This window comes from Pogoniulus pusillus, chromosome 2, assembly GCF_015220805.1.
Source record: "Pogoniulus pusillus isolate bPogPus1 chromosome 2, bPogPus1.pri, whole genome shotgun sequence".
Classification (NCBI taxonomy): Eukaryota; Metazoa; Chordata; class Aves; order Piciformes; family Lybiidae; genus Pogoniulus; species Pogoniulus pusillus.
The window spans coordinates 820942-848308 of record NC_087265.1 but is presented as its reverse complement, the minus strand read 5'-3'; the positions used below and the strand labels follow the sequence as shown (position 1 = coordinate 848308).

Below are 27367 nucleotides of genomic sequence, written 5' to 3'. Positions count from 1 at the left end.
GGCTCTCTGCTCACACCCTGTGCAACTCACACATCTTCTCTTCTTTCAACAGAAAGCTTTTCTTCACAGACTGCGGCAGCGCAGCCAAGGTGGAGCGGTGCGACATGGACGGCATGAACAGGACGTGGATCGTGCGCTCCAGGCTTGAACAGCCAACTGCTCTTGCTCTGGACCTGGTCAATAAGTATGTCTACTGGCTGGACATCTATCTGGAGAGCGTGGAAGTCGTTGACTACCAGGGCAGAAAGAGGCACGCAGTCATTGAAGGCAGACAGGTATTTGCCTGCAAATAACTAACAAAGCCATGTCGGTGGAAGAGCCTACCCAGTGGGAGCAGCTGCAGTAGCTTCAGGGGCTGCTGCTTTATTCATTTATTTACTGAAGGAGTTCTTCAGTGGGTGTAGCTTGCACTAATGGCCCACTTCTGTGCCCAGCTGAAGCTCCTCAGTACCCAACTGTGTTCTGTTCAAACTGTAAAGGGAGCTTTGTGTAGCTGCATTTATTTAATACGTTAATTGGTGCCTTACAACCTGACCCATTGTGTGTGGGAGGTGTCCCTGCCTGTGGTGGGGGGCTGGAGCTGGATGAGCATTGAGGTCCCCTCCAACCTTGAACCACTCTATGATTTCCCCTCGTGCTGGACTCTGTGGTTTCCATCTCATTCATTTATACTGACAGCTTCTCTTAGCTATTATTAGTTAATATTACTTAAGACTAAAATAAGTGCAGGACTCTCTTTTTTCAGTTTAAAAGGTAAATCTGGGAAATGGAGGGGTAAATTCCCTGTGGTTGCTGAATGTTTGGAACTTCCTGCCTCTCCTGCAGAGCTCTTGTAAAGCTAGAGCCTGAAGAATGTGGGACTGTGCTTGTGGCGTTATTGCTTGCAAAGGTTTATCGGCATGCTCAGAAACCCTTCTGTCAAGTGGTGAATTCACAGTGGTGTGTGGTGTTTGCAAATCACACACAGAGGTGCTGCTAAAAACACATACCTTTTTTCTTCCCTTGTTTCTGCAGATCAGGCATCTCTGTGGCTTGGCAGTATTTGAGAGCTATTTGTACACATTTAGTTCAGATAAGCTCAGCATCTTACGAGTAAGCAGGTTCAATGGCTCCGAGGTCCAGGCTCTCGCCAGGCTCGACAACGCCAGAGAGCTGCGTGTCTACCAGAGAAGAGCTCAAACAGCAGGTGAGATCAAACTCCCTTTTTCTGGAGAGATACAACCAGATGCCAGGAGGATGCAGTGAAAATTCATTCCTGTGGCAAAAGATCTCTGCTACTCCTTCGTTGGCCCGGCTCTCTTTGTGCTGGCTGCACCTCCGAGCTCTTAAGGCAGCTGCTCTCTGAGCCTGCAGCGTGGAGAACCAGCAGAGAGCTCTCTGCAAGGTTTTGGGCTCCGTGCACTCAATGCTTGCAGAATTTCAGAGCTTCAAAGCTGTTTGGTGTCTGCTACCACCCGTGGATGAACCTGCTAACATAAAGGCATGTATTTGAAAGCATGGAACCAAGGGCAAGGAGTTCCTTGGCTTCCTCAGCTGGATTTACATCCTAGCTGTACAAACATGGAATGATGCTGCAAGGCTTGTTCTGGCCCAGAAAGTTGCTGTCAGGTGGAGCTGAGGAAAGGTGATCTGCAGTGCCATGAGATTGGCTCTGTCCTCAAAGCCCCAGCTACCAGCTGAGTGAACCAAAGACAGGGCAGAAGTGTCAGCTGCACTGGGGCCTGCTGCCCAGCAAATGCTGGCAGGAGCTTGTTCAGGGTGGGCTGGCTGCACGCAGCAAGCGCAGTGCCCTGGTAGTCCCGAGGGGCCCTTTGGATTGCTCATCCAGTTTGGGTATCACCCCAGCAGAGCCTCTTCCTTTACCCTGAGGGAAGGTTTATGGTGGCACAAGTGCCTCTTCACCTCCCCTCCTGCGTGCTGGTGCGCATCATTGGCCTGCTCTGACTGGCTGTGTGTCCTGCTCTGACTGGCTGTGTGTCCTGCTCTTCTCCCCCGCCACAGCCAGGAGCCACGCCTGTGAAGTGGACCCGCACGGCCTGCCAGGGGGATGCTCTCACATCTGCCTGCTCAGCAGCACCTACAAGGCTCGGACGTGTCGCTGCAGGACTGGCTTCATCCTGGGGAGCGACGGCAGGTCCTGCAAAAGTAGGTGCCTGAGACGGGACTGTGCGCGGGCAGGGTGCCAGCCTGCAGCTCTGGCTCCCACCTAACCTCTGCACCAGCGACCACAGAAACCAGATGGATGCCTCGGGGGAGTGCCTGGCTGCACCTTGTGCCCCATACTTGGTTCATTCCCTCCTCCTGTCCCCCTCAAATAGCCTGGTCTGGTTTGCATGGTTCCCAGGAGTGCCAAATGCTCTGGGATGCTGCTGAAAGCACTGCAGTAAACTCTCCTACTCTTTTGCATGTGCTGTGCATTCTCACAGTGCATAGGTAGAGCAGTGCTGATAACAGCTTGCCCCACCCTACTTCTACCCACTTTCTTCTAACTCAGAAGCAGACTGTTCACGTGGAGAAGTCAAGCAAGGCTTTTCTCCTGATATTTTGTGTAAGCAAGTTTGGGTGTAGAACTATGGTAATAGCTAAGAGTAGGGATGCATAATCTCTGTCACCTGCAGCCGCTAGGGCAGTCCTGAAGGTTTGGAGGAGCACTGATTCTGTCTGCTTTCTTGCTCTAATGGCAAAGACTGAGTTCAGAAGAAGGGTGTGCCAGGAGGTGCTTTGGTGGATGCTGGTAGATGGATGTGCTTGCCCAAAGTCAAACCTCATACAATTTTCACTAACAGTTCCAGCAAAGCCAAGAAAAGCATTAGTGTGCATCTTACAGAATGTTCAGAGGCATACTGACACCTCCAGTCCTGCCTCCAGTGCTGCTGGCCCCAGCAGAAGGAGGACAGAGCTGCTGGAGGGAATCCAGAGGAGGCCACAAAGATGATGCCAGGGCTGGAGCAGCTCTGCTGTGAGCACAGGCTGAGGGAGCTGGGGGGTTGCAGCCTGCAGGGGAGAAGGCTCCAGGGGCACCTCAGAGCTGCTGCCAGTGCCTGAAAGGCTCCTGCAGGGAGGCTGCAGAGGGACTTGTGCTGAGGGGGTCTGAGCCAGGCCAAGGGGGAATGGTTTGGAGCTGAGGCAGAGCAGGGTTAGAGTGGAGCTGAGGAAGGAGTTGTTGAGTGTGAGGGTGGTGAGAGTGTGTCCCAGGCTGCCCAGGGAGGCTGTGGCTGCCTCCTTGCTGGGGGTGTTGCAGGCCAGGCTGGATGAGTCCTTGATCAGCTGAGTGTAGCTGAGAGGTGTCCCTGGGCATGGCTGGGAGGTTGGAGGGGATGAGCTCTGAAGTCTCTTCCACCCTGAGCCATTCTCTTATAAGTATCATTAAGGTTAAAATCACCTTACTAAGCTTCAGTTTGGTTTGTAATTAACCTACCTGAAAGTGTAGACGCCTCAGTGACACAGGCAGTGTTGGTGTCCTCCTTTTCTGTCTCAGCTCTGCTGTGAGCACAAACTGAAAGAGTTGGGCCTGTGCAGGCTGGAGAAGAGGAGACTCCCAGGTGGCCTTCTTGTGGCCTTCCAGGATCTGAAGGAGGCTACAAGAAAGCTGGGGAGGGACTTTTGGGGCTGTCAGGGAGTGCCAGGAGTGGGGGGAATGGAGCAAAGCTGGAGGTGGGGAGAGTCAGAGTGGAGGTGAGGAGGAAGTTGTTGAGCAGGAGAGTGGTGAGAGGCTGGCAGGGGTTGCCCAGGGAGGTGGTTGAGGCCCCATGGCTGGAGGTGTTTAAGGCCAGGCTGGCTGAGGCTGTGGGCAGCCTGCTCTAGAGTAGGGTGTCCCTGGGCATGGCAGGGGGGTTGAAACTGGCTGCTCCTTGTGGTCCCTTCCAACCCTGACTGATTCTATGAGTTTCCTAGGAAAAGCAGTGGTGAGCTGTGGGCAGCTGCCTGAAGCAGCCTGCGTTGGAAGCAAGGCAGCATGAGGAGCTGGGTTTCTTCAGATACCTTCAGCATGCATCAAAGTCTGATTATGTGTACTGAAGCAGGCTCCTGCTCCCCCACTCCTTGTTCCAGGTCATTAGAGAGTGCCATCCTGCAGTGGGAGGGAGCTGAGGCAGTGTCAGTTGCTCATGGTTGCAGCCTTTGTCTTGCAGGACCGAAGAATGAGTTGTTCCTCTTTTACGGGAAGGGACGCCCAGGAATCATACGGGGAATGGACCTCAGCACCAGAGTGTCTGATGAGTACATGGTGCCCATAGAGAGCCTGGTGAACCCTCGTGCTCTGGACTTCCACGCCGAGAGCAGCTGCATTTACTTTGCCGACACCACCAGCTTCCTGATCGGCAGGCAGAAGGTCGATGGCACAGGGCGAGAGACCATCCTCAAGGACGGTAGGTGACACCCACCGCATCTCACCAGCAGAGGCTGCAGTGGCATTCAGGGGTCATGGAAGGCTTGTTTAAATCCCCCGTGGAAAGCAGGCCCAGGCTGGGCCTTCAGCAGACCTGGGGGAAGTGTTTTTCACTATGGGGTTTGCTCCTCCTGCGTGCAGCGTGGTGAAGCTTCTCTGTTGCGAGTTCTCGCCTGGTGGGTTGAAGCTTGCACCCAGCAGTGAGTAAGTCCTGCACCTCTGCTGCCTTCCCTTGCAGTCAGACAGCATGGGCCCTAATGCAGTCCTCTGGAAGCGTTCGCTCAGCCGCCGCAGCCCCCGTGGGCTCTCTGAGGCTCCTTCCCTCCACTGTGCGTTCCTGAGGGCAGTCAGGCAGCTTGGCAGAGAGGGAGCTGCCGTAGCTCCTGCTGGCTACTCAGCAGAAGCCCAGGAGGCTTTTCTGGTGAGTATTAGTCATGTGTGTGCAAATGACAGAAGGAGCCACACACGTTTTGGAGCCTCCATCAAAATGTGTGTCCCATTCACTGCAGCCATGCCAGCACTCCTCAGGATCCCACCTCTGCCACCACACTGCACACCACCTCCTTGCTCTGCAGTGGTCTCAGTGTACTAAAGGCTGTTCAAGTGATAAAGCCTCCACTCCCCCAGCATCACAGAATGTCAGGGATTGGAAGGGACCTGCAGAGATCATCCAGGCCAACTTCCCCTGCCAGAGCAGGATCACCCTGGGCAGAGCACACAGGAACACATCCAGGCAGGGCTTGGAAAGGCTCCAGAGAAGGAGACTCCACAGCCTCTCTGAGCAGCCTGCTCCAGGGCTCCGGCACCCTCACCATACACAAGTGTCTCCTCGAGTTGAGGTGAAACCTCCTGGGTCCCAGCTTGTGTCTGCTGTTCCTTGTCCAGTCACTGGGCACCACCAAGCAGAGCCTGGAACCTCCATCCTTACACCCACCCCCCAGATATTTATAGACATTGACTCTCAGCCTTCTCCTCTCCAGACTAAGCAGCCCCAGGGCTCTCAACCTTTCTTCACTGCAAAGATGTTCCAGTCCATTTATCATCCTTATAGCTCTCTGTTAGCCTCTTTCCAGCAGATCCTTGTCTCTTGAACTGGGAAGCCCAAAACTTGTCAGTCTGTGTTTCTTTCAGGGGCCCTTTCCATGAAAGTCTGTTGCAGCAGAAGGTAGAGTTTGTTAGCACTCAAGAAGCAGGATGAATATTCATCTTGGTCTTCAGAGAGCTTATTGTCTGCTTGGAAACTAAGCTCAAGACACTGAAAGTGACTAAAATGCCATTGTTTAAGTCGGGAGATTTTCACTGCCTGTCACTCCTATCCCATGTTCTAATCCACCGATCTCAGAGCAGTTACCTGCAGCCTGCAGAGACATGGTGCAGTTTGGGTTTAAGGTCTCAACACAGACCTGAGCCTGCACAAGCCTTCAGCAGGGACTGCAAGGAGCTCTCCAGTCCGTGTTGGGGATGGCTGAGGAAAAGGCTGGATCTGAGTGAACAAAGGTGATCAGCTGCTGGTCCTGTAGCTCTGCAGGGAGCTGTGAGCATGGAAATGAGGAGCACGAAGCACACAGCCTCTGAGCTGACCTCCTGTCACTGAACACCAGGCAGTGCATTGCACACCAGAGCAGGGGGGAAGAGGGGAAGGAGTGGGCAGTGTGGAGATTGGAACACGGAGAGCATCCTTGTTGAAAGGTGTTCAGGCAAGTTTGGGCTAGCCCTAAGCAAACCTGCAAACACAAGTCAGCTTTACATAGCAAACCAGCCACGTGGAAAGACTTGTGGGAGTAAAGCTGGAGTCTCTGCTCTTTCTGAAGTCAGGACAGCAAACTCACCCAAGCTACGGCAAAAGCACTGCCCCATGCTTGGTAGTCCTTACAAAGGCAAAAAGAAGTCACAGTCTTTCTGCTTCCACTTCTTCCCCAGCACCTACATTAGTTAGGTAGAGCTTGGTGTAGCTTCACAACGTGAACAGCTGCTTGAAGGAGACTTGCTGCTGTGTTCCTCGTGGCTTAACAAACGTGGCCACCAGCCACAGCACCTCAGCTTCTGTTCCTGCCAGCTCCGCAGCTCAGCAGGGGCAGATGAAACCCTGCCTTGGCAGAAGGCTACTAGACAAAGTCAGGTGTGTCAGGAGGTGCTTTGATAGTCACTCTGAGCAACATACTCTGAGGGACTCTGCAGTAGGTGTCACTTCTCAGATGACAGCTTGTCACTTCTTGTGCCTCTCAAGTCTTGCAAGCACAGAAATGCTGGCGCAGACAGCACTGCAGCTCAGGTGGTTGCACCTTGCCTGCCTGAGAGCCACAAGCTGCTGAGCAGGGGCTGAGGAGGCTGAGCACCCAGCACCACTGCAGTTTGGTTTCCCATGCAACTTCAGCTGTGACTTTCCATCCTCCACAAACCAGTGTGCTGTCTCACTGAAGGCTCTTGGACAGCCCTCAGCATGGCCTGGCCTAGAGCTGGCAGTACAGCTGCAATAGCAGAGTGCTTTCACCAGCAGCAGTAATTGCTCCAACTGAAGTTTGATTCTCAGATGAGAAATCAGGTTTTCAAATAACAAAAGTGGAACAAACCAGACATTTTCCAAAGGATCTAAAGAATCTTCAGCTGAAGTAAGATAAACACACGTTTGGGGGCTTTTAACTTTATTCTCTTCCCCCTTATGTTGCTTGTGGCTGCTGCCAGCCTTAGAGTGCTGCATTCTTTCCTTCTCAGTATTAGCAAAGATGGTCAAGGGTTAACTTTTCTCTTACTCGAGGAAGTCTGTAGAGAAGTTCAGCAACTTGGGATACAGAAGAATTGGTTTCTTTAACATTTTTTTATGTTAACCTATTATTAGGGGACTGGAACATCTCTGCTGTGAAGGAAGGCTGAGAGCCCTGGCGCTGCTTAGTCTGGAGAGGAGAAGGCTGAGAGGGATCTGACCAATGTCTATAACTGTCTGAGAGGAAGGTGTCAGGATGAAGGCTCCAGGCTCTGCTTGGTGGTGCCCAGTGACAGGGCAAGGAAGAACAGGCACAAGCTGGGACCCAGCAGGTTCCACCTCAACACAAGGATAAGATGATGAGGGTGTTTGAACCCTGGAGCAGGCTGCCCAGAGAGATTGTGGAGTCTTCTTCTCTGGAGCCTTTCCAAACCTGCCTGGATGAGTTTCTGTGTGCTCTGCCCTGGATGATGCTGCTCTGTCAGGGGGCTTGGCCTGGATGGTCTCTGGAGGTCCCTGGTGCTCTGTGATTCACCTCCTTGTTGTTTTGCATTGAAAGGGCTTCCCGCTGTACTCCACTCAGGTTTGGTTAACCAGCGTGGCCATGATTTTTGTTCCTATTTACTACTGGATGTGAAGTTCCCCTGAAACGTAAGGAGCACTTTCAAAGCTCTTAAATGGCTAAATAGAAGCACAGTTTAATGCCTAACTTCACAAAAAGGAACATAAATTGTCTCTGTGGGATAGAGCTGCAGGATTCTGTTGCATTAAAACTTTCTGCTGTATTCAATATCCAGTTGCCATTAGGGTTTGGGGTTTTCTTTGCCCTGGAGACTGCATGTGCTTTGGAAAGAGAGATGCTGTAAGCTCCCCACAGGAGGCATGGTAGCTCGGGTGCACTAAGTAGCTGCTGTGTGGGACTGGAAAGACTCAGAGCAATGTTCCTGCATAGTATTTACAAGTAATATGTTTGTGGGTTTTAACTTCATCATCTAATTCTTAGCTCTGTTATTGACACTAATCCAGTCCAGATGTGGATGCTGCTTTGTCTGCTGAGGAAGGAAAAATGCCCCAGACCCTTTTCACTAAAATGCTGATCTCAGCAGATGAAGAGCTGTGCTTAACCAAAGCATCCAGGTTAGACAGGGCGAAAATAAAATGGGTTTTAAACAAATCACTTCTTGTGCTCAAGGCAGATTTTAGCACTGTCAGCCTTTCCTTCAGATGAGCAAAACCTGCTGAGAGCCCTCTGAGCCCTGAAGGGCTTCCCTTTCTCTCCTGAAACTTGTCTGTCTTCTGTTCAGCAGCTTTCTGTCAGCCTGGGGCTCCCAGGTCCACGGCAAGATGCCCTCTGCTTTTCCCCACCAGGCTTTGCACTTCTTTGCTCTCCACTTACTTGATCTCTGCACAACCAAGTGCCACTTTCCCACATCCAGAGAGTTCCAGCTGACCCTGAGAGGACCCTTATAAAACACTCTGAAGTCTTTTAAAAGGCACTGAGAGGAGACAACAAGCAAAAGTGACAGTGCCCATCAGCCTGGAGAACCTGGCAGAGCTGCTGGAGCTGCTCTCCCTCTGACTGGCCCACAGCCATTTCCTCCTCGAGCTACAAGATTGCTGTCAGGCTTGGTGGTCGCTGTCATCGTGCTGCTGTTCCATGTCCTTCATCTCCAGATCAGTTTTGACACTGCTGCTTCCCTCAAGCTTTTTAGGTCACAAGGACATGTAAGAATATTCTCTTATTACTGTCTTCTTTCCCTCAACAGACCTTGATAATGTGGAAGGCATAGCAGTGGACTGGATTGGAAACAATCTGTACTGGACAAACGATGGCCAGAGGAAGACGATTGCTGTAGCCAGGCTGGAAAAAGCTGCTCAGAGTAGAAAAACTCTGTTGGAGGGAGACATGTCCCACCCCCGAGGGATCGTCGTGGATCCTGTCCATGGGTACGAAGCAGACTCACTTGTGTGTGTTAATGATTGTGCTCAGAGCATAAAGGGGATGAGCTTTTGCTTGGGGTGAGGTCAGTAGAGTCCCGGTAGTGGTCTGCAGTTGTAGAGTGGTGGTGTAGCTGTGCATCATTCCTGCCTGAAGCCCTCAGAGGAGTGTGCTGAACCTCTGTTGATCTGCTTGTGGTTCACTTTCCTCTCCAACAAGCCTGTCAGACCTGTCTGTATTTTTAATGCTAAGTGAACTTCATAATGCTCTTTGTAAGTCTTAATTTCTGGAGGTAATTATAACCATATCCCTGCACACGTAGGTTTACAGAACTAAATGAGACAGGTACTTTTCATCTCTTGCTACCTTAATTAATTGTGAAAGGCTTCATAATAAAAAGAACATTCCATTAGTGGAGGGTTGGGTTGGTTTGCCTGAGAATCCACTGTTGCCTCCATTGAAGGTACTGTGACTGGAGGCTGATGGGGGCAGGTGACTCTGGTGGGGCTGGATTGATGGCTGTTTTCCTGCTACTGCAATCTATTTACACTATCAATTTGGTACTTTTGAGCTTGTCCTTTGAGGGAGGGAAGTGACTGTGGGAAAGGCAAGAGGCAATTAATGTTAATGTCAGGTAGTAAGGATGACAGATCAAGTCTACAAACCGTAGCCATACCTCCTGTGCCAGTTTCCCATCGGGGTAACCGAACGGCAGAGGAAGGAGTGCCTGAAAGGCCTCTGGCATAAAGCACCTCTCTAACAAATCAGCCATTCCTGGTGATTATGATTCCCATGGGAGCTCTTCCCCAGGGGCAGCTTTTGCTGGGGAATCCTCATTACGTGTTGAAAGTAACAGTCTCGATCTAAGTGATGCAGAGGCACTAACGGGCTTGGGGGGACAATCAGGGCACATCAGTGTGGGTGTCTGGTACTATTATGTTTCTTTGCCACTATTGTATCTAAAAATATATTGGGCAGGTTTAGTTTTATACATGGAAGTGTATTTGAATAAAATGTGATGAATAGATTTCGTACAATGACTCAGGTTGGAAGGGACCTCAGAGCTCATCTCATCCAGCCTCTCCCACTGTGACCAGGGACACCTCTCAGCTACACTCAGCTGCTCAAGGTTTCATCCAACCTGGCCTGCAACACCCCCAGGCAGGAGGCAGCCACAGCCTCCCTGGGCAGCCTGGGCCAGACTCTCACCACCCTTGTACTAAAGATCTTCTTCCTCAGCTCCACTCTAACCCTGCTCTGCCTCAGCTCCAAACCATTTGCACTCGTCCTGTTTTTAGGCCCCCTCAGCACAAGTCCCTCTGCAGCCTCCCTGGCATTGGAGGCAGCTCTAGGGTTCCCTCAAAGTCTTCTCTTCTGGTTCCCTTTCACAGCATCCCTTAGCCAGGGGCAGTAAACAGTGTACCAATAGCAGTGGAAGGAATCCTGCAGAACTCCAAATCACTCTGGCTTGTGCATATCCTGTGTGACAAAATCCTGCCAGTATGGTTCAGCTGATTGCTGTGCTGCCTGAATGTTCCCTTTTTGTCATTTGCTAGCTGGATGTATTGGACAGACTGGGAAGAAGATGAAATAGATGACAGTGTGGGAAGAATTGAGAAGGCATGGATGGATGGCTACAGCCGGCAGATCTTTGTGACATCAAAGATGCTGTGGCCAAATGGTTTGACTCTGGACTCTGAGGCAGATATGCTGTACTGGTGTGATGCCTATTATGATCACATCGAAAGGATCTTCCTGAATGGAACTGACAGAAAGGTAAGGGAGGGATTCATTGTGTGGGGACAAAAATCCTTCTGGAGCTTTTGAAAGCCTGCCTAACCCTCCAGTGTCAGCCCTGCCGAAAGAAGCAGCCTGCTGTAGGAGGCTGTAATGCGGCTTCCAATTTTCATCTTTGCAATCTGACACAAAAGTGCAGTTGTATTTTTATTATTATTATTTTTCATCTCTTTTAACTCTCTTCTTTTTCTCCTGTGACAATGGGTTAGGCTTTGAGCCACGAAGCCACAAAGAGCTTTTCAATGGAAGGAAAAGAAGAAAACAACAAAACACCTTCTGGCTTCTGCCAGAGTGAGGCTTTTATTTAGCTTCTCTGGATAAGCTGCTTTTGATGAATCTCAGCACCCTGCTCGAGCTTTTGTGGTGCTATGCAGAAGGGAAGCACTCAAGTGTTGAGTGAAAGGCAGGGAGAGATCAGTTCAGTGGTTGCTAAAGGTTGTTCTGGCTGGATCGTGGAGTCATGGAATTGTTTTGGTTGGAAAAACCTCCAAGATCAAGTCCCACAGTCGACCTAAGAGCACCGTGGCCACTAAACCATGTCCCCGGGTGCCATGTGCAGATGCCTCTTGAATGCCTCTAGGGCTGGTGACACCACCACCTCCCCCAGGGAACCTGTTCACAGGCACTGACCACTAGGTCAGAGAATGCTCCTCAGATAGATGCTGCGGAGAAGTTCTGTGTTGTGTTGTAGAAGTAGCAAGCACAGAACAGACATCTGGAAAAGAGTTAATGCTTGGACAAGAGCCTGATAAATCTGCTACATGAAATTAATATCCTGACAACGTCCCTATTAACTGAGAATGACAGGCAGGGACTCCTTCTGTGGGAGGGTTTTGTCACAAAGCATCCATCTTTTGCTGCCTTTGTCTTTGCTCCTGGCTCTCTCTGGTTGCTGGCCCGGTTTCTGCCCTCTGCAGGTTATGCCAAGGAAAACTAACGCCTATTTCAGTATTGCTCACCTATCACTAATTAATTGCAGGTGGTCTACAGTGGAAAAGACTTGAACCATCCTTTTGGGCTGTCACATCATGGAAATCATATTTACTGGACAGATTATATGAATGGGTCCATTTTCAAGCTGGATCTGGTTACGAGGAATGTGACCCTGCTGAGAAGAGAGAGACCACCTTTGTTTGGGCTGCAAATCTATGATCCCCGTAAACAGCAAGGTATTTATAACAGCAGAAGGCTCCACAGAGCTGTTCTGGAGGGGGCTTTTCCCTGCTGCCTCTGTGCTTCGAGGGGCTGGGTGACCAGCAGTGCAATGTGACTGTGACTCACAGCACGAGGGAGATGCCTCCTGGTGTTCCAGTCCTTTGTTGTTGCAGTTGATGATCTCATCCTTACTAAAAGGCAGAGCACAACGTTACAGCAGCCTGGAGTTCTCTCTGTTTACACTGCCGCCTTCAGAGCCACTTTTCTTGCATGTCCAGGAGATCCTAGGGAGGTATGGAACAGAACAGGTAACATACAGGCTGCCTAATAGACTTAAAGCATGTTACTGCCTTTCCGTTGTTTAAATAAGGTCATAGCTCCTGCTTGTCCTTTGCAGTTTTCTGCCCCATCTTTGTCTACATCAGCGCTTTGGGACTTAATCTCCTGCAGGTACACAGTGCTCTTGCACAGCACCAAAGTGACCTTTGAGAGCAGGGAAAAAATCCATAGTTTTTGCTGCTTACATCAGTAGAGAAATGAGATAAAGGCCATAGGTTTGCTGGGATGGTGTTTGGAAGAGGCAATTGCTGCTGTTCAGATAGACTTACAAATGTATTTGGCTGCAGTGAAGTTTGAAGTGCGCTGACTGCCTGCAGCGCTCCGCTGAGCTGCTGAGTGCCTGCTCCCTTGGATGAAACCTGGCTGGTCAGTGTCTGGTCAGTGCCTGCCACTGGACGTAACACTGAGCATCAGGCATCACTGTGAACTAAATAGTGCCTGAAAGGTGACTACATTAAATACTAGTAGGTCACATGGATCCCTGGAGATCATCACCTGGGCTTCTTCGTTCTAGAGAGGAGGCTCCAGGGACACTTAGAGCTGCCTGCCAATGCCTGAAGGGATCCTGCAGGAAAGCTGCAGAGGCACTTGTGCTAAGAGTGTGTGGAGCCAGGCCAAGGAGGAATGGTTTGGAGCTGAGGCAGAGCAGGGTTAGAGTGGAGCTGAGGAAGAGATTCTTCAGTAGGAGAGTCTGGCACAGGCTGCCCTGGGAGGCTGTGGCTGCCTCCTGCCTAGGTGTGTTGAGAGGTGTCCCTGGGCATGGTGTGTAGGTTGGAGCAGATGATCTCTGAGGTCTCTTCCAGCCTGAGCCATGGCCAGTTTCTGTGGCTGTGCAGTGTCACAGTTAAGCACCTGAGGCCCTGGTGAACAGCTTAGTGATTGGGTTTTTTAGAACAAGTTAATATGAAGTCTTCCCTTCCCTGCTAGGTTGTCTTAGGTGAAGCCCTTGAGACTAATGCTTGGCTATGGAGTGCTGAGATGCAAACAGCCACCTTGTAGTGGGCTTTATGGGTAGGGAGGCAATGCTGACAGCTGCTTCTCTCTGATATTTTAACCCTAAGCTTTTCTTTTAGACTAAACTGGAGTAGATGTGGTACTGTGCTGCATCAGGGTCATTGTAGCAGTGAGTCGTTTATTGCAGGTGCTTCTCAGGGAGTCTTCTCCTTCCAGAGTCATGGGAAAACATTGCTTGTTTGCAATTTATTCTCCTATGGTTTTAGTTGGCTTTGGATTTGTTTGGGTGTTTTGTGCAGCAAAATCTGCCCCCAAATCTCTCCTCAACCTGGTGGAATTTCAGAATGCTTTCAACTGTGTCTGCTAAGAGGGAATGTGGTGATTGCTTTAAAGTCTTGGTACTTCTGCTGCTTTGCTCAGACCTCAGTGTCTTTGTCTTCAAAGGGGAATTGATAGCTGAATGCAGTAGCTATTAGCTTCCAGGGAAGCTAACACCAGGGACAGGAGACTAAAATATCACCTCTTAGGCATTTTTATCTGGATGAACTTGAATCCTGAGGAAGAGACTTGGACTCATTGATGCCACCCTTGTTTGAAAACGCAACTGGAGTTTTGTCATCCAGTTGCAGCTTTCCTCCTCCTCCTGCTCAGTGAGGTGGATCTTGTATTTTTCCCACAGGGGGCAGAAGCATTTATTTTAAACAAAGTGAAGCTATTTTTTCTTCTCTTTCTTTTTTATTCTCTCTTCTGTATGTGCTCCTTCTAAAAAGAGCAAGAGCAAGGCTGAATTGTGTGGTGCAGAGCAACTCTTAGCAGTTCATTTTATGCTGTGAGACATTTTGTAGCTTCTGCCTGCAAACCTCTCAACATTGGGCTCGGGTATTTTGAGGTTGCTGTTTTGATGTTGCTGTTACTGTCACTGTCACACAAGCAGAAGCCATGTCCCTTCCCTTGGACCCGGTTTAACTGAGACTGGCATTTTAATCTGGAGATCCTTTCCAGGATGCTTGCCTCTGCCAGTCCTGCTTTGCTTAGTACTATGGGTGGCACCATTAGGCTTCTCTAGGCATCTCCTTAAGAGAGGTGCTTCTCGCAGTCTGTATCTCCTGAGGCATGATCCTTCTCTTGCTTGTGGAGATCAGAGGTCATACTGCTTCCTTAGGCTTGGTCTTTGGATCTCTCCACATCAGGAATACCCTAGAAAATGGGGAGTTGGGGGGAAGCAAAGTCATCCTAGGAGGTGGATTTACAGTCAGCTTATGCACCTGCCTGCAGGTGCTTCCATGACTGTGAAAGGATATGTCTCCAAGAAAGAAGCTTTTTGGTGTGAGGGTGGTGAGAGTCTGGCCCAGGCTGCCCAGGGAGGCTGTGGCTGCTTCCTGCCTGGGGGTGTTGCAGGCCAGGCTGGCTGAGGCCTTGAGCAGCTGAGTGTAGCTGAGAGGTGTCCCTGGGCATGGTGGGGAGGTTGGAGGAGCTGAGCTCTGAGGTCCCTTCCAGCCTGAGCCATCCTAGGATTCTGGAAGTTTCTGTCCACTGACAGCACTTCAAATAACCTCTTTAGAAATCATGTTGGGTTTTAACTTCTCAGACTGTAAGGAGGAGCTGCTTGAGCCCCAGGCTGCTGCTCTCCACTTGTGTGCTGTGATCTTAGAAGCAGCCTTCCAGAGCTGCATCTGAGTGTGGGTCTGTGGGAAGGTACAGACAGAAGTGAGTGCTGGTGGAAACAGAGCGGTACAGTTCCTAAGCAGCCGTGAGGGCTTCAGGCTCTTTTAAATGAGAAGCTGAAACAAATGTGCAGGGTTGAATGGTTGCTTTTCCTTCGGTGGTTTGCTTCTGTTTTCTGCAGATGCTGACTGAGGTGTGAGTGTGCTTTAACTCTCTGCCTTGATTTTAGAGGAGTTTGAATCAGAGTAGGAGTCCATTTGGAGCATACAGAGGTGGCAGGGCAGCAGCTGGAGGAGTAACAAAAAAGGCAACTTTGACAACTGCAGCAGAACTTTGGGGTGTTTCAAGCACACCCATACCAAGCAGCTGCTCTGAGCACCAGTTAAGGACATTGCATTTCATAGCTGCTTGGCAACTAAAGGAGTTGCACAGCTTAGCAAAGAGCTTGGTCCTCGTGCTCTGCTTCAGGTGATGTTTTGGCCTAGGAGTCTCTCCAGTGAGACCGAGGGAGCTTTGCACCTTCAGACTGAAGCCTCTTTAGAGCCTTTGTAGTGCAGGATCTTGGACTTTTGGTACTTGCGTGTCCCCTGTCGCCATCCTCTCTCTTATCTCTCAGCACCCACCCCAGTAGGCTCTACTTTGTCATCCCAGTTATGAGGTCAAGTAGGAACGTTTCATCTTCAGGCCAGGCCAGATGACTTTGATCTAGTGTTTTGGTTTGATTTATTTGAAGCTTGCATCTTGCTTCAGAATCATCCTGGCTTTGCAGAGTGCTTTCTATATTTGTCTTACATGCTCTTCTTGTGCTCTAGCCTTATTTTCTTGTGGTGCTCTGACAATCTCACACGTGTTCTCCAATTAAATCCCTGCAAATTTCCTTGTGCTCTGTAATTTTGGATTCACTTCTGAAGATCCTATTTTGAGCTGTTCGTTTTGACAGCTTCTGCTATCTGCTGACGTTACTGATGCTCTTTGGTGTGTGTAGTAGGTGGCCCTGTAATGATGGGGAGAGTTTGAAGGCTACTCTTTCTGAGGTGGGGTAGCTGAGTTTTCCCAAGCTGTAGTTGCAAACACATCTCTTACTCTGATGTTTTGTTGGTATTACCTGGGTGTTGGTGAGCACAGCTGCAATGAGGGGTTGGTTTCTTTCACTTTTGTACAGCATCTCAAGTCACAGTCTAAACCACAAAGTCTGCATCCAGTAAAGCATCTGATGTGCCCAGCCCAAGGTGGAAGTACTCTAATGAGATTGTGATCCAGCCCTTCCACTTCACAGAGCCTGCAGTGTTCCCTGTTTATGCAGCCGTGCTCTTGCCCTCTACCCAACGACAGTGCAAGTACCAGCAGCTCCCCATGGCTTTCTGTGCTGCTTATTTTGCACACAGTTTTTGGAACAGCAGTGGGGCTCTCATGGCCTGTGGGCATGGTCGGGTAGGGCTAGATCATGACAAAACATTCACAGTCTGTCTTGTAAAACTTGCTGAGTTGTATCTTCATATCCAAGAACCTTACCTCATTTGCTGGTTATCTGCTGTTCGTTTGAGGGCCTGAAAATGTTTCCCCACAGAGACAGAGGTGGCTCTGCCAGGAGAGTTTAATGCTGCTGTGCTTACAGCTACCTCTAGGAGAACCTCAGGTTGTGTTTTCTACCAAACCCGAAGTGGTAGTGCTTGAGGAAAGGGCACTGTGTGGAGGCTGCTTAATGCAGAAGGTGGCTGGATGTTCTGTACAGGTGAAAAGGAGGAGCAGAGGAAGGAACAGCTGCTTTTCACTGGGGCAGGAAGAGAAGAAGTAGTTTCAACTTGAAACTTGAGCAGATGTGAAGCTTTGTACTTGTCTGATCTCATCCAGTTGGCACTGCTTGTGTAGAGCTGAGCAGCACAGCATCACCACTGATCTGCTGCTGGCCAACACCTAAATGAGCAGGAGCTGTTGATTCGGCTCCAGCCATTGGCTGTGACCTGGCTGCAGTGTAAATCCAAAGCTTGAGGTGGAGCACATCAGCCAGCATTTGGAAAGTCGAGTTGGATGCTCAGAATCCCCTCTGCCAGCTTTACAACCTGCAGTCTTTCAGCACTGGCACTTGCAAATAGTTGCACTTTGATCACAAGAAGTTGAATGTCCTCAGCAGCATCTCCAAGTAAGTCGTGACCATAACAGAAATGGCAACACTTCCCTCAGTGGCTTCAGTTTTAGGTCTGCTTGCCTCAGCAATGGGGTACGGCAGTCCTTGGTAGAGCAGAACACCTGACAGCTGTCGGTATCTTCCTGTGAGCAGCAGACAGCTTTCAGGAAGAAACAAAAGCTGTGAAAAGAAGGCAGAGAAATAGCAGATGTGCCGAGAAGAGAGCAGTGGAGTGTCTGCTTTGTACTGCCTGCCATAGATCTCATTGTACTTTTAATTGCTGTTTCCGTTCTCTTCTCCCTGGCTCTGCATTAACGTGCGCAGACGCCAACATATGTCAGAGCAGTCCCTTGTGCACTGTTTAATTCCTTGTGTGTGTAGCTGTGTCATAACAAATGCTTTGTTCCACTGCTCCCTTAGAAAAAGGATAGATTGTTGTGATCTGATGGCAGTCTTGTTTCGGGCTTCATTCTCGCAGGTTATTGCAGCTTGTAACTAAAACTGTTTAACTGTTACAACCTGTAGTAACCAAACTGTGAGATAATGAAGCCCTACACTGAGAGGGAAAAATAATGGTAACAAAAAATTCTTGGTCTGCTTATGCACTAACTCCCCCAGTCTCCTAGTTCTGCCTGTTAGGTTTAAAGTTGCTTTGGTGTTCTCATTCTTTTCCCAGGTGATAATGCCTGTCGTGTTAACAACGGAGGCTGCAGCACTCTGTGCTTAGCCATTCCTGGAGGCAGAGTTTGTGCCTGTGCTGATCATCAGCTGCTGGAGGAGAATGGAACAGCCTGCACGAGTAAGAGCTAAGTGCAATGTCTGAGTTGCTGCTGCTTAGCAGATCCTGTCAAATCTGCAAATAGAACAACCTGCACTCTCCTAGGGCCTTCGTTTGTGCTTCTGCAAGACAAAAAGAAAAGAATTCCCTTAAATGAGGATTCCAAGTGAAGACAGCTCAATAAATACCATAGAGATGTTTCAATGAATGCATTACATACACACACAGGTTGCCCAGGGAAGTTGTGGATGACAAAGATCACCTTCTGTGCTTCTGTCATCCACAACCTCCCTGCAGGTGTTCAAATCCAGATTGGATGAGGCCTTGAGCAACTTGGGCTGGTGGAAGGTGTCCCTGCCTATGGCAGGGGGTTGCAACTGGGTGAACTTTAAGGTCTCTTCCGACTCAAAGCATTCTATGATTCTATGACGTGGACTAAGTGTCTTAGATTGCAATCTGACTTAGAAAATGTTGATGCCAAAACTGTTCATGAAACATGCCAGCAGATACATTCACAGACCCTGACACAGACTGTGCCATTTACTTTTTTTAAAAGTTATTAATTTTTGCAAGTCTTCCTTGGATATCTTCATTAAAACACCATCAAAAGAAATGTGTTAATGATAAAAGGTGGGACTCTGAGTTAAAAAGCAGCCCAATCAAGTAACAGAGGTGTTTTCAGAATGTTTAGACCTGGTGATTTTAGCTTACTCCAATTTATCTTTCCTTTTCTGTAATCTCGTTGCTCTGTTTGGTGGTCTGCATGTGTGAAGCTTTAGAGGTCTGCAGCACCAAGTAAAGCATCAGGGTTGGTGGCCTGCAGTGTGTAAAACTTTGGAGGTCTGCAGCACCAAGTAAAGCATCAGGGCTGGTGGCCTGCAGTGTGTAAAACTTTGGAGGTCTGCAGCACCAAGTAAAGCATCAGGGCTGGTGGTCTGCATGTGTGAAGCTTTAGAGGTCTGCAGCACCAAGTAAAGCATCAGGGCTGGTGGTCTGCATGTGTGAAGCTTTAGAGGTCTGCAGCACCAAGTAAAGCATCAGGGTTGGTGGTCTGCATGTGTGAAGCTTTAGAGGTCTGCAGCACCAAGTAAAGCATCAGGGTTCTGCGGTAACGTGCTGAAGGATACGGAGCCTGACCCCAGTGCACGGCTGGCAGAGCCAGCACTGCTGCTAAAATAACTGCTTTTCTTTTCAGCAGAAAGTGCTTAGAGGTGGACTTCTCACTGGTAAGTTGGGATGTAAGCAGTAGGAAGAGAGGTTAGACACTTCCAGCTCTGAACAAAGCAGGCTTCCTGCCTGTTCCCCAGCACCCTGGATTGCCCGGCTCTCACCTAGGGCTTTGCTGACCCTCCCGGGATCATCGAGTGCAGTTCTGCTGAGCACTCTGGAGCTGGTGCTGAGGGCTGTAGCAGTAAGCTGCTGCTTACCTGTGCCTCAGCTGACTCCTCTCCCACCTTTGCGAGGCGGGAGCAGTGCCTGCCGCAGGGCTCTCAGCTGTTGCTGGGATACGAGGCTCAGCTCCTCCGTAAGCGTTTTCCAGCCCCTCGAACGTGCGTCACGATTTGCTCTGTGCCTCTGAGAACATTTCCTTTCCGCCTTTGGTGGCCGATGGCAGCATTTTAAACTGATGTTTTTACACTGCCGCCGAGGCCCCGGCATAAAGCCCCAAACATCTGGAGTGCTGCTCAGAGTCCTTCCTCTGCTTACCGGTAGACTCCTTCGCCCCCAGGCTGCAGCTGGAACTACCTTGAGTGTGCTAAGTTGCTAAAGCAGTGCTCAGCGGAGCGCTGACAAGAATCGATGGGGGAGGTGATTTTGCTGCCTGTGCACCCAGGCTGCTAAGCAGCTGTGCTTCTTGGGTCTTGCCCTAGGTAAAGCCACGGAGGTGCTGCCCCAGCTGTGCAAGGCTGAGCAGTTCCAGTGCCACAACAAGCGCTGCATCCAGGACCGCTGGCGCTGCGACGGGGACGACGACTGCCTGGATGGCAGCGATGAGCAGGCTGAGAGCTGCAGTATGTACCTCCTGCTTTCTAACCCACAGCTCCTCCCTTGCTCTGCGCTGGGGATGGGGGTGAAGCAAGAGCAATAATCCTTACATCACTGGTGTTCTTCCTTTCTTGCCTATCCTAGCAGTAACTCTCTCAAGCAGCACTCCTGCACTCATCACAGAGGTGGTGAGAGCAGACACCTTCTGGTTCCCACACAGCTCATTTCTGATTCCTTAAATGTTGATGGTTTTCACTTTGTCTCCCACTATTGCACCTTTTTATATGGGTCGCTGGATAATTCAGATTGGAATTGGCCTCAGAATATCTCAAGTCCAACCTTCACAAAGCAAGGCCACCTTCAGCTCAGCCTCTAGCAGAGTGATGGAGCAATCAGTCCTGGAAACCATTTCCAAAGGCATGAAGGACAAGGAAGTGATTGAGAGCAGTCAGCATGGGTTTGTGAAGGGGAAGGCACTCTCAGGCAGCCTCAGAGCCTTCCTCGGCTCCACTAACGACGACAGCAAGAAGGGAGATCTTTTGGCAGAGTTGACTTGACTCTCATTTAGGTTAAGGTAGTAGAGGCCGAGTTGTTGATCAGCGCTTGGAGTTCTGAGAGGGTTTATACAGACACAGAATGAAAGGTGGCGTGGCCTCGAGTCCCTGGAAAGAGAGTTCCCTTGGGCAGTGTGATGACATGGATCTCTTCTCACCAGTTGCCAGAGTAGCTTTAATAGTTCCTGGAAAAACTGAATAGAATGCACACACATCTTGGCACATACATAGGAGCTGAACCACCAGCCTGGAAAACACGGTCTGTGTCCAGTGATAAAGCCAGGCTGAAGGCAAGAAGCCCTCAGTTTTAAGTCATGTTACCTGGACAGTAAGGGCTTTATTCTGCAGTCACACTGCCAGCTGAAGCCCACCAGTGTTGGGAGACCTGGAACACTTCTGTTCAGATTATTCACCTTTGCATGCAGTGTTCTTGCACCCTCCACAAGAGCACTCAGGAAGGGCTCCTGTGCTGTTGCTGTCGCACTCACTCTGCGTTGCCTTCAAGAGAAAGGTCAGAGATAAAAGTACTGAAATGTCAAGGCTAAGCCTGCAGACATCTTTTCATGTTAAATACACTTTGTTTGCAGATGCACGGTGAACTTCCCAACTCTGGCTGCCTGACTGGGTGGAAAACAGCTTCAGATTATTTTTAACCCAGCATTTCAAACGCTGCCTGATTTAGGGCTAATCAAGATTAGCAAGGTCTGATAAGTAAAAGACCTTGGAGTCCTGGTGGACAGCAAATTCTGTATGGGACAGCAGTGTACCCTTGTGGCCAAGAGAGCCAATGGGTTTCTGGGATACAGGAAGAAAAGTGTCCAGCAGGGCTAGGGAGGTTCTCCTGCCTATGGAGAGCTAATGGAGGTCAAGGGAGAGCTACAGGGTGGACTTGGACTGGAACATCTCTGGTATGAAAATAGGCTGAGAGCCCTGGGGCTATTCAATCTGGAGAGGAGAAGCCTGAGAGGGATCTGATCAATGTCTGTGAATACCTGAGGTGTGGGTGTCAGGATGAAGGCTCCAAGATCTGTTTGGTGGTGCCCAGTGACAGGACAAGGAACAGCAGGCACAAGCTGGGACCCAGGAGGCTCCACTTCAACCATTGTGTATGGTGAGGGTGTTGGAGCCCTGTAACAGGCTGCCCAGAGAGGCTGTGGAGTCTCCTTCTCTGGAGCCTCTCCAATCCCAACTGGATGTGTTCCTGTGTGCCCTGCCCTGGGCTATGCTGCTTTGGCAGTGGGGTTGGTCTGGATGATCTCTCCAGGTCCCTTCCAGCCCTGACATTGTGTGGTTCCATGAGTGTTGGTAGCATAAGGGAAGCAGTAGACACACACTGAACACAGCTGAATCCAGCCTTCATCCCTTCCGTGTCCAGGAGCTACCTTGTTCACTCCTGAATCCCAGGCTATTTTGGTCAGTTTCACACTGTTGCATGTTTCACTTCCTGACACTACAGTTTCATGGTAAGCAAAGTACAGATCTGTCTGTGGCCACTGGCAGTGAAGTGCATCCTGTTAGGAGTGTCTTATAGCCTGCCCCAAGCCCTGCTCGCTGCACTGTGCTGCTTTGCATATGCACTTGGCAGCTTGGATCTGTTCCCTTGTGAGGGTTTCCCTTGTTTATGTGCACCTCACTTTGCAAACCTCAGTACAGTCACTGACAAAGTGTGGTTCACAGAATGCATTCATAGATGGAGGGCGTCTGTCAACGGGGGAAGCAGCAGAGCTGTCACTCTCTGCTCATGCAGGCGTTAATAGAAGGGGGTCTCCACAGTGACACTGCTATGACAGGAGAGGCTTTGCTGTGTCTTGCTGAAGTTGTGATTGAAGTGCTGCCAAGCATTTCCATTGGCTGCTCTGCTGAACAACTCCTCTGTCACGGTGGCAGTAGCTGCGGGACAGCCACCTGAACCGCGCCACCAGGGGATAGCACTGAGGCTATTCTCTTCAACTGCTTTGCTCAAGAACAACCCTTTTTTTCCTCTCTCCTCAGTCAATCACAGTTGCCCTGATGATCAGTTTAAGTGCCAGAACAATCGCTGCATTCCCAAGAGGTGGCTTTGTGATGGAACTAACGACTGTGGTAGCAATGAAGATGAATCAAGTGAAACCTGCGCAGGTAAAACTCCAGCTTGGTTGTGCACAGCTTCTGTAGGCAGCTCCAGGCTGCTGTGGACTGTCCCGAGCCAGTCTGCTGCTAGAAATCTGATTATTGACACTTTCATTCCGATTTTGATGCCACTAGGGCTGAAATACAAATTGTGTTTCACTTAATCCTCCTGCTTGAGTGTGCTCCAGGACTTACCTGCAATAGGCTGGCTGTCAAAGCGCTGCTTAGGTGCAGCCTCCACCCTGCTAAGTCTTCCCTGGCAGAATGTTGTTTGTGACGAGTGCCACGTCACTGGGAAGGTTTCTTTTCTGCTGCCAAAATCACAGTCGGTTGTTCAGTTTCCCCTTGGTGCCTTGAGAGCGTTTTCATTTGTGAGGTAACAGCTGTGTGGGAAACATCCAGATGAGGACTGTTGGCTGCTTCGCTGCAGGAAGCCAGGGAGATCCGAAGCTGCCCCTTGCTTGCGTGCAAGTGGCGTTGGGCGCTCGTCAGCCGAGTGCACTAAACGATCTTTAAGTAGCTGCTGTACAAAGAGGGAGGCAGCAGTAAACCGGTGACTCTCTGCAGCTGCGATGCAGTGACAGGCAGCACACATTGTGTAGTGAAATATTGCCTGAACTCGTTTTCCTGGATGTAAATTTCCATGTGGATAGTACCTGGTTCTGGCTGTCACTTGTGGATTGCACTCCAGCACAACGGCAGACCTGCAGAGCTCTGTCAGCTCTGTCCTGTTACTGTGGGCTGTAATACATCTTGGGGTGCACTGATGTTCAAGTGTTTGCTTGCAGGAGTCTGGTTTGAAGACCTTTTAATCTGTTGGGGTTGAATTCTGCTTTGGTTTTCCTTTTGTCCATACAGTGGCAAACACTACTCGTGTTCAAAACACCCTGCTCTGATGTATTTTAAACTTGGGTTCTGCCGTTATGTGCTGGGCTCTTTCTGTGAAGCAAAAGGCATCTGGCAGTTGGGAATATCAAATGAAGAATGTTGGGTTTGATGAGTGAGGTTTCTGATGTGGCAGTTGAGTTTCTTTAGCGTGCGTTGCCATGGAGATGGACTGTAAAGGTTACGTTTGGGATCAGAACTGCGTTGCTGCCGTTGGCATCCCGGCTCTGGTGTCAGGTTTCGGATACACAAGGGGGAAGTGCCACCAGCAGCTCCAGGCGCTAGGCCTCTGTGGCGTTGTTCCCGTGTGCCAGCTTGCAAAGCAGCCCATGTGGTTACAGAGCCTGCCTGCTGTCAGCAGGCTCCCTTCTCCAGAAGGGCTGCCCTTGTTTCCTGTCATGCAGCACCAGAGCTGCACACTTGCCAGGCAGAGGCTCCCAGAGCAGTGAGGCCAGGCACGTCGCAGCCCTGCTAGGCCAAGAGGAGTTCCCCTGGGTCGTTCTCTGCTGGTGGTTGCAAGTGGTTAACATTCCAGCCCTAAGCTAGGCAGCTGGATGCCTGGAGTTCTGTGCACTTGGGCTGGGCCCAACCTTGGCCTGTCACATAACTCCCTTCTCCCTCCTGTTTGTGTGGCTGCCAAGAAACCTTCATTTGCTCGTGTCTCGAAGACACCCCTGAAAATGCTGCCTTGAGTCAAGCACAGTGCTTCAGGGGGCTCCACTTCTCTCCGAGATGGAAGGGGTGCTTAGAGCAGGCAGTGTGCAGCAGGCCAGGCGGTGCCCTCCAGGCCTGCAGCTTCCACAAGCAGAGCTGAGAGCTGCAGTCCCTTTCCCCTGCACTTTGGAGTGTTTTCTCTCGGCAGCAAGGACGTGCCAGGCCGAGCAGTTCTCCTGCGGCAACGGGCGCTGCATCCCCACCTCCTGGCTCTGTGACAGGGAGGATGACTGCGGGGATGGGACTGATGAAATGGCATCCTGTGGTAAGGAGGTTCTCTTCTGGGGGGGATAAAAATTACTCTATAAAAAGTGAAATATGTAAGGATCTCTTTCACAGGAAAGGAAAGTGTGCGAGGCCTCTTGCTTTTCGCATGCACTGTTGAATGTCCTCTCCGAGATGTGTTTGGTTGATAAACAGCTCAGGTCATGGGTTCAGTCTTCTGTTAGTGACTTCTCAGCTGATACCAGATAGGCAGCTCTGGTAGCTCACAACTTTCCTGACATCATAGAATTGTTTAGGTTGGGAGGAACCTGAAAGATCCTCCAGTTCCAGCCCCCTGCCATGAGCAGGGACACCTCCCACCTGCCAAGGTTGCTCAAGGCCTCATCCAGCCTGGCCTTCAGCACCTCCGTGGAGGGGACATCCACAGCCTCCCTGGGCAACCTGTGCCAGTGTCCCACCACCCTCACTGGGAAGAATTTCTTCCTTATATCCAGTCTAAATCTCCCCTCCTCAAGCTTCAATCCATTCCCTCTCATCTTACCACTACAAGCCCTTGTCAGAGGTCCCCTTCTGGCTTTCCTGTAGGTCCCCTCATGTCCTGGCAGGTTGCTCTAAGGTCTCTCCAGAGTCTTCTTATCTCCAAGCTGAACACATCCAGGTCTCTCAGCCTCTCCCCACGGCAGAGGTGTTTCAGCCCTCCTCTGGTCTTGGCAGCCTCCTCTAGCCTGACTCCGGCAGTGTGATGTCCTTCCCCTTGTCAGATACCTTCACTCTCCAGAGGCCATCTTTGTCTCCTCTCGTCCACTTTAAGTCCCAGCAGGGGTTACTTTGATGCTGTATTTTGCAGGAAGAGTGACTCTTTCTTGGTTGTATCATCAGAGACCAGCAGCAGCTCTGCTAATTGCTGCTTCACAGTGACACTGAAGGGAGAGCTGCACTCTCTAATTAAGGTTTTTATAAGCCAAATTGCTGCCTTCATCTGCTTGGCAGGTCAGAGGTAACTGCTGTGAGTCTGAGAGCAGCAGGGCCAACCAACTGTTGGTAAAACATTGTGTCTGGGCCTTCCCCCTTTCCAGGGTCGTAGCTGTGGTATTGTTTGACTCACAAAACCTCATTAGTAAGGTGCCACAATATAATGAGATCTACAATCCTGAAATGGCTTCCAGTTTTCAAGGGCTGATTATTTGTTGGCCTTAACCATGTAAACAAACAAATGCATTAAAACCTGAGGTCTGCTCCTCAGGAGACTTGGTCTGGTGTTTTTCTCAGAACTGTGTGCTTTGTTTTTTTTCACCTTGGTCCACCTTTATAAATACCTACTCCTGCTTAATCAAAATCAACCTCTGAAAGCAAGGGAGCTGACAAAACCATTCCCCTCTTGTTGCTTTTCTGGAACATCTTTCTGCAGGAAATATTTTCTGCAGGTTTTTTTATAAAGCTCTGCTACTGATCACAGTTTGGGGTTTTTTTTCCTGTGAAAAAATGTCCATACTTGTGATGAACTTGCAGTGGAGAGCAATCAAAAATTGTGTTGCCTGACTTGGAACACTGTAGTGTGTTCCTCCAGGGAGAAAAAAGCACCAAAACACCAACAAAACCCCAAGCCACCTTCTTATTCACTCAGTTGTCTATGTATTTACGTGTGTTCATATATTTATTTGGCTATCCAGCTATTCATTTATTTATTTGCTTATTTATGTCTCAAGGCCAAAAGAAAAGCTTTCCAGGAGCAGCTGGCAGTGTGTTGCCATCACTGTTACCTTTGCCTCCCACTCTGTCCTGTGCTGAAGCAGGTGAATCACTTCAGCCTGGCCATATTCTCAGGGATCTGTGAGTTCTGAAGGTGCTGCACCTGCTTTGCTGAGGTGACCTTCCTTAAAGCAAGTCTTTCCCTGGTCTTCAGTGTAGAAAGGGAAGAGGAGGCTGAAAAAAGGGACAGTCTCCCCTCCCAGAAACAAATAATCAACACAGAAGAAGAAAAAGTAATAAACCCCCAAACAACCTCTAACCCACTGCTCTCTGCACCAAAGGTGGCAAGAGAGCAAACTCGAGCTGGACAATGTCACCTTTGTTCTGCATTGGTGTCAGCTGCCGAGAGGTGTCTCACTCTCTGGATGGTCTGTGCAGAAAATTTAGGCTCCTCTTTATTTCTTTCAAGTCAAGTCAGACTCTCTTTTTCACTTTTCCTATGAGTTGCCAGGGTTTTACAAGTAGGTCTTGTGTTTTCCAAAGGGAATGAGTACTACTTAAGATGTTAGTGGTGACACTCTGCAGTAGTTTGCCCAGGCAGGCTGGGGCTGCCTCCTGCCTGGGGGTGCTGCAGGCCAGGCTGGATGAGGCCTTGAGCAGCTGAGTCTAGCTGAGAGGTGTCCCTGCCCATGGTGGGAAGGCTGGGGGAGATGATCCAAGATCCCTTCCAACTTGAGCCATTCTGTGCTATTATGTCATTGGGTTTAGAAGAAGTTTGAAGCCGATGCAGTTGTTGTGTGCCGAAGAGTACTGGCCATAATCTGCACATAAACTCTATCAGCTGTGAGCCCAGATGGCTGTGGTTTAGATAGCTCAGGCTCTTGGAATGATCTGTCTCCATTTTCTAATAGTTTAGCTGTAAATCATGGAGGACGTGCTTGTAAGTATAGTTGAAATGCTGCATTTGCTGATGTCAGTGCAGGGTAGCTGTGTCTTGGCTGTTCTTTCCCTTGCTACTTGACCTCCTCACTTTAGTCTCCTATGTCCTGTCTTCTGCTGGCACTGCCACTGCAGAGCCTTTCCATAAGCACAAACACATTGGTGAGATGCTTTGTACCCCATCTCAAGTTGTGATTGGTTGTGGGTGTTCCGTGAGCAGTGGCACTGACAGCCCTGAGCTGGTGGGAACGCAGGACTGTGTTGTGTGGCACAGAAAAATGCATTTCGTTGGTGCATGCAGGGGAGGGCTTAGGGGTGGGACTTGTGTGTTACAGCTAAGAGCTGTTGTTCCCTGTCTTTGGGGTGTAATATATGCACATGAGAAGGTGGGAGAATGTTGCTAAAGGGAGGATATGCATTGAATGG

At 49.9% G+C, this 27367-nt stretch overlaps 1 protein-coding gene across 7 annotated transcripts in view; it reads left to right on the top strand.

The window, feature by feature from the left end:
• Positions 1-27367, top strand: part of LRP1B (LDL receptor related protein 1B) — a 646717-nt gene that overhangs the window by 422948 nt on the left and 196402 nt on the right. For all 7 annotated transcript variants that reach the window (XM_064154536.1, XM_064154527.1, XM_064154516.1 and 4 more), the window contains 11 exons: positions 53-275; positions 1015-1186; positions 2002-2145; positions 4131-4367; positions 8855-9035; positions 10584-10803; positions 11804-11993; positions 17739-17861; positions 19712-19852; positions 22373-22498; positions 24237-24353. In XM_064154536.1, coding sequence (XP_064010606.1) covers positions 53-275; positions 1015-1186; positions 2002-2145; positions 4131-4367; positions 8855-9035; positions 10584-10803; positions 11804-11993; positions 17739-17861; positions 19712-19852; positions 22373-22498; positions 24237-24353 — 1874 coding nt within the window. The remainder of the gene's footprint in view (positions 1-52; positions 276-1014; positions 1187-2001; positions 2146-4130; positions 4368-8854; positions 9036-10583; positions 10804-11803; positions 11994-17738; positions 17862-19711; positions 19853-22372; positions 22499-24236; positions 24354-27367) is intronic.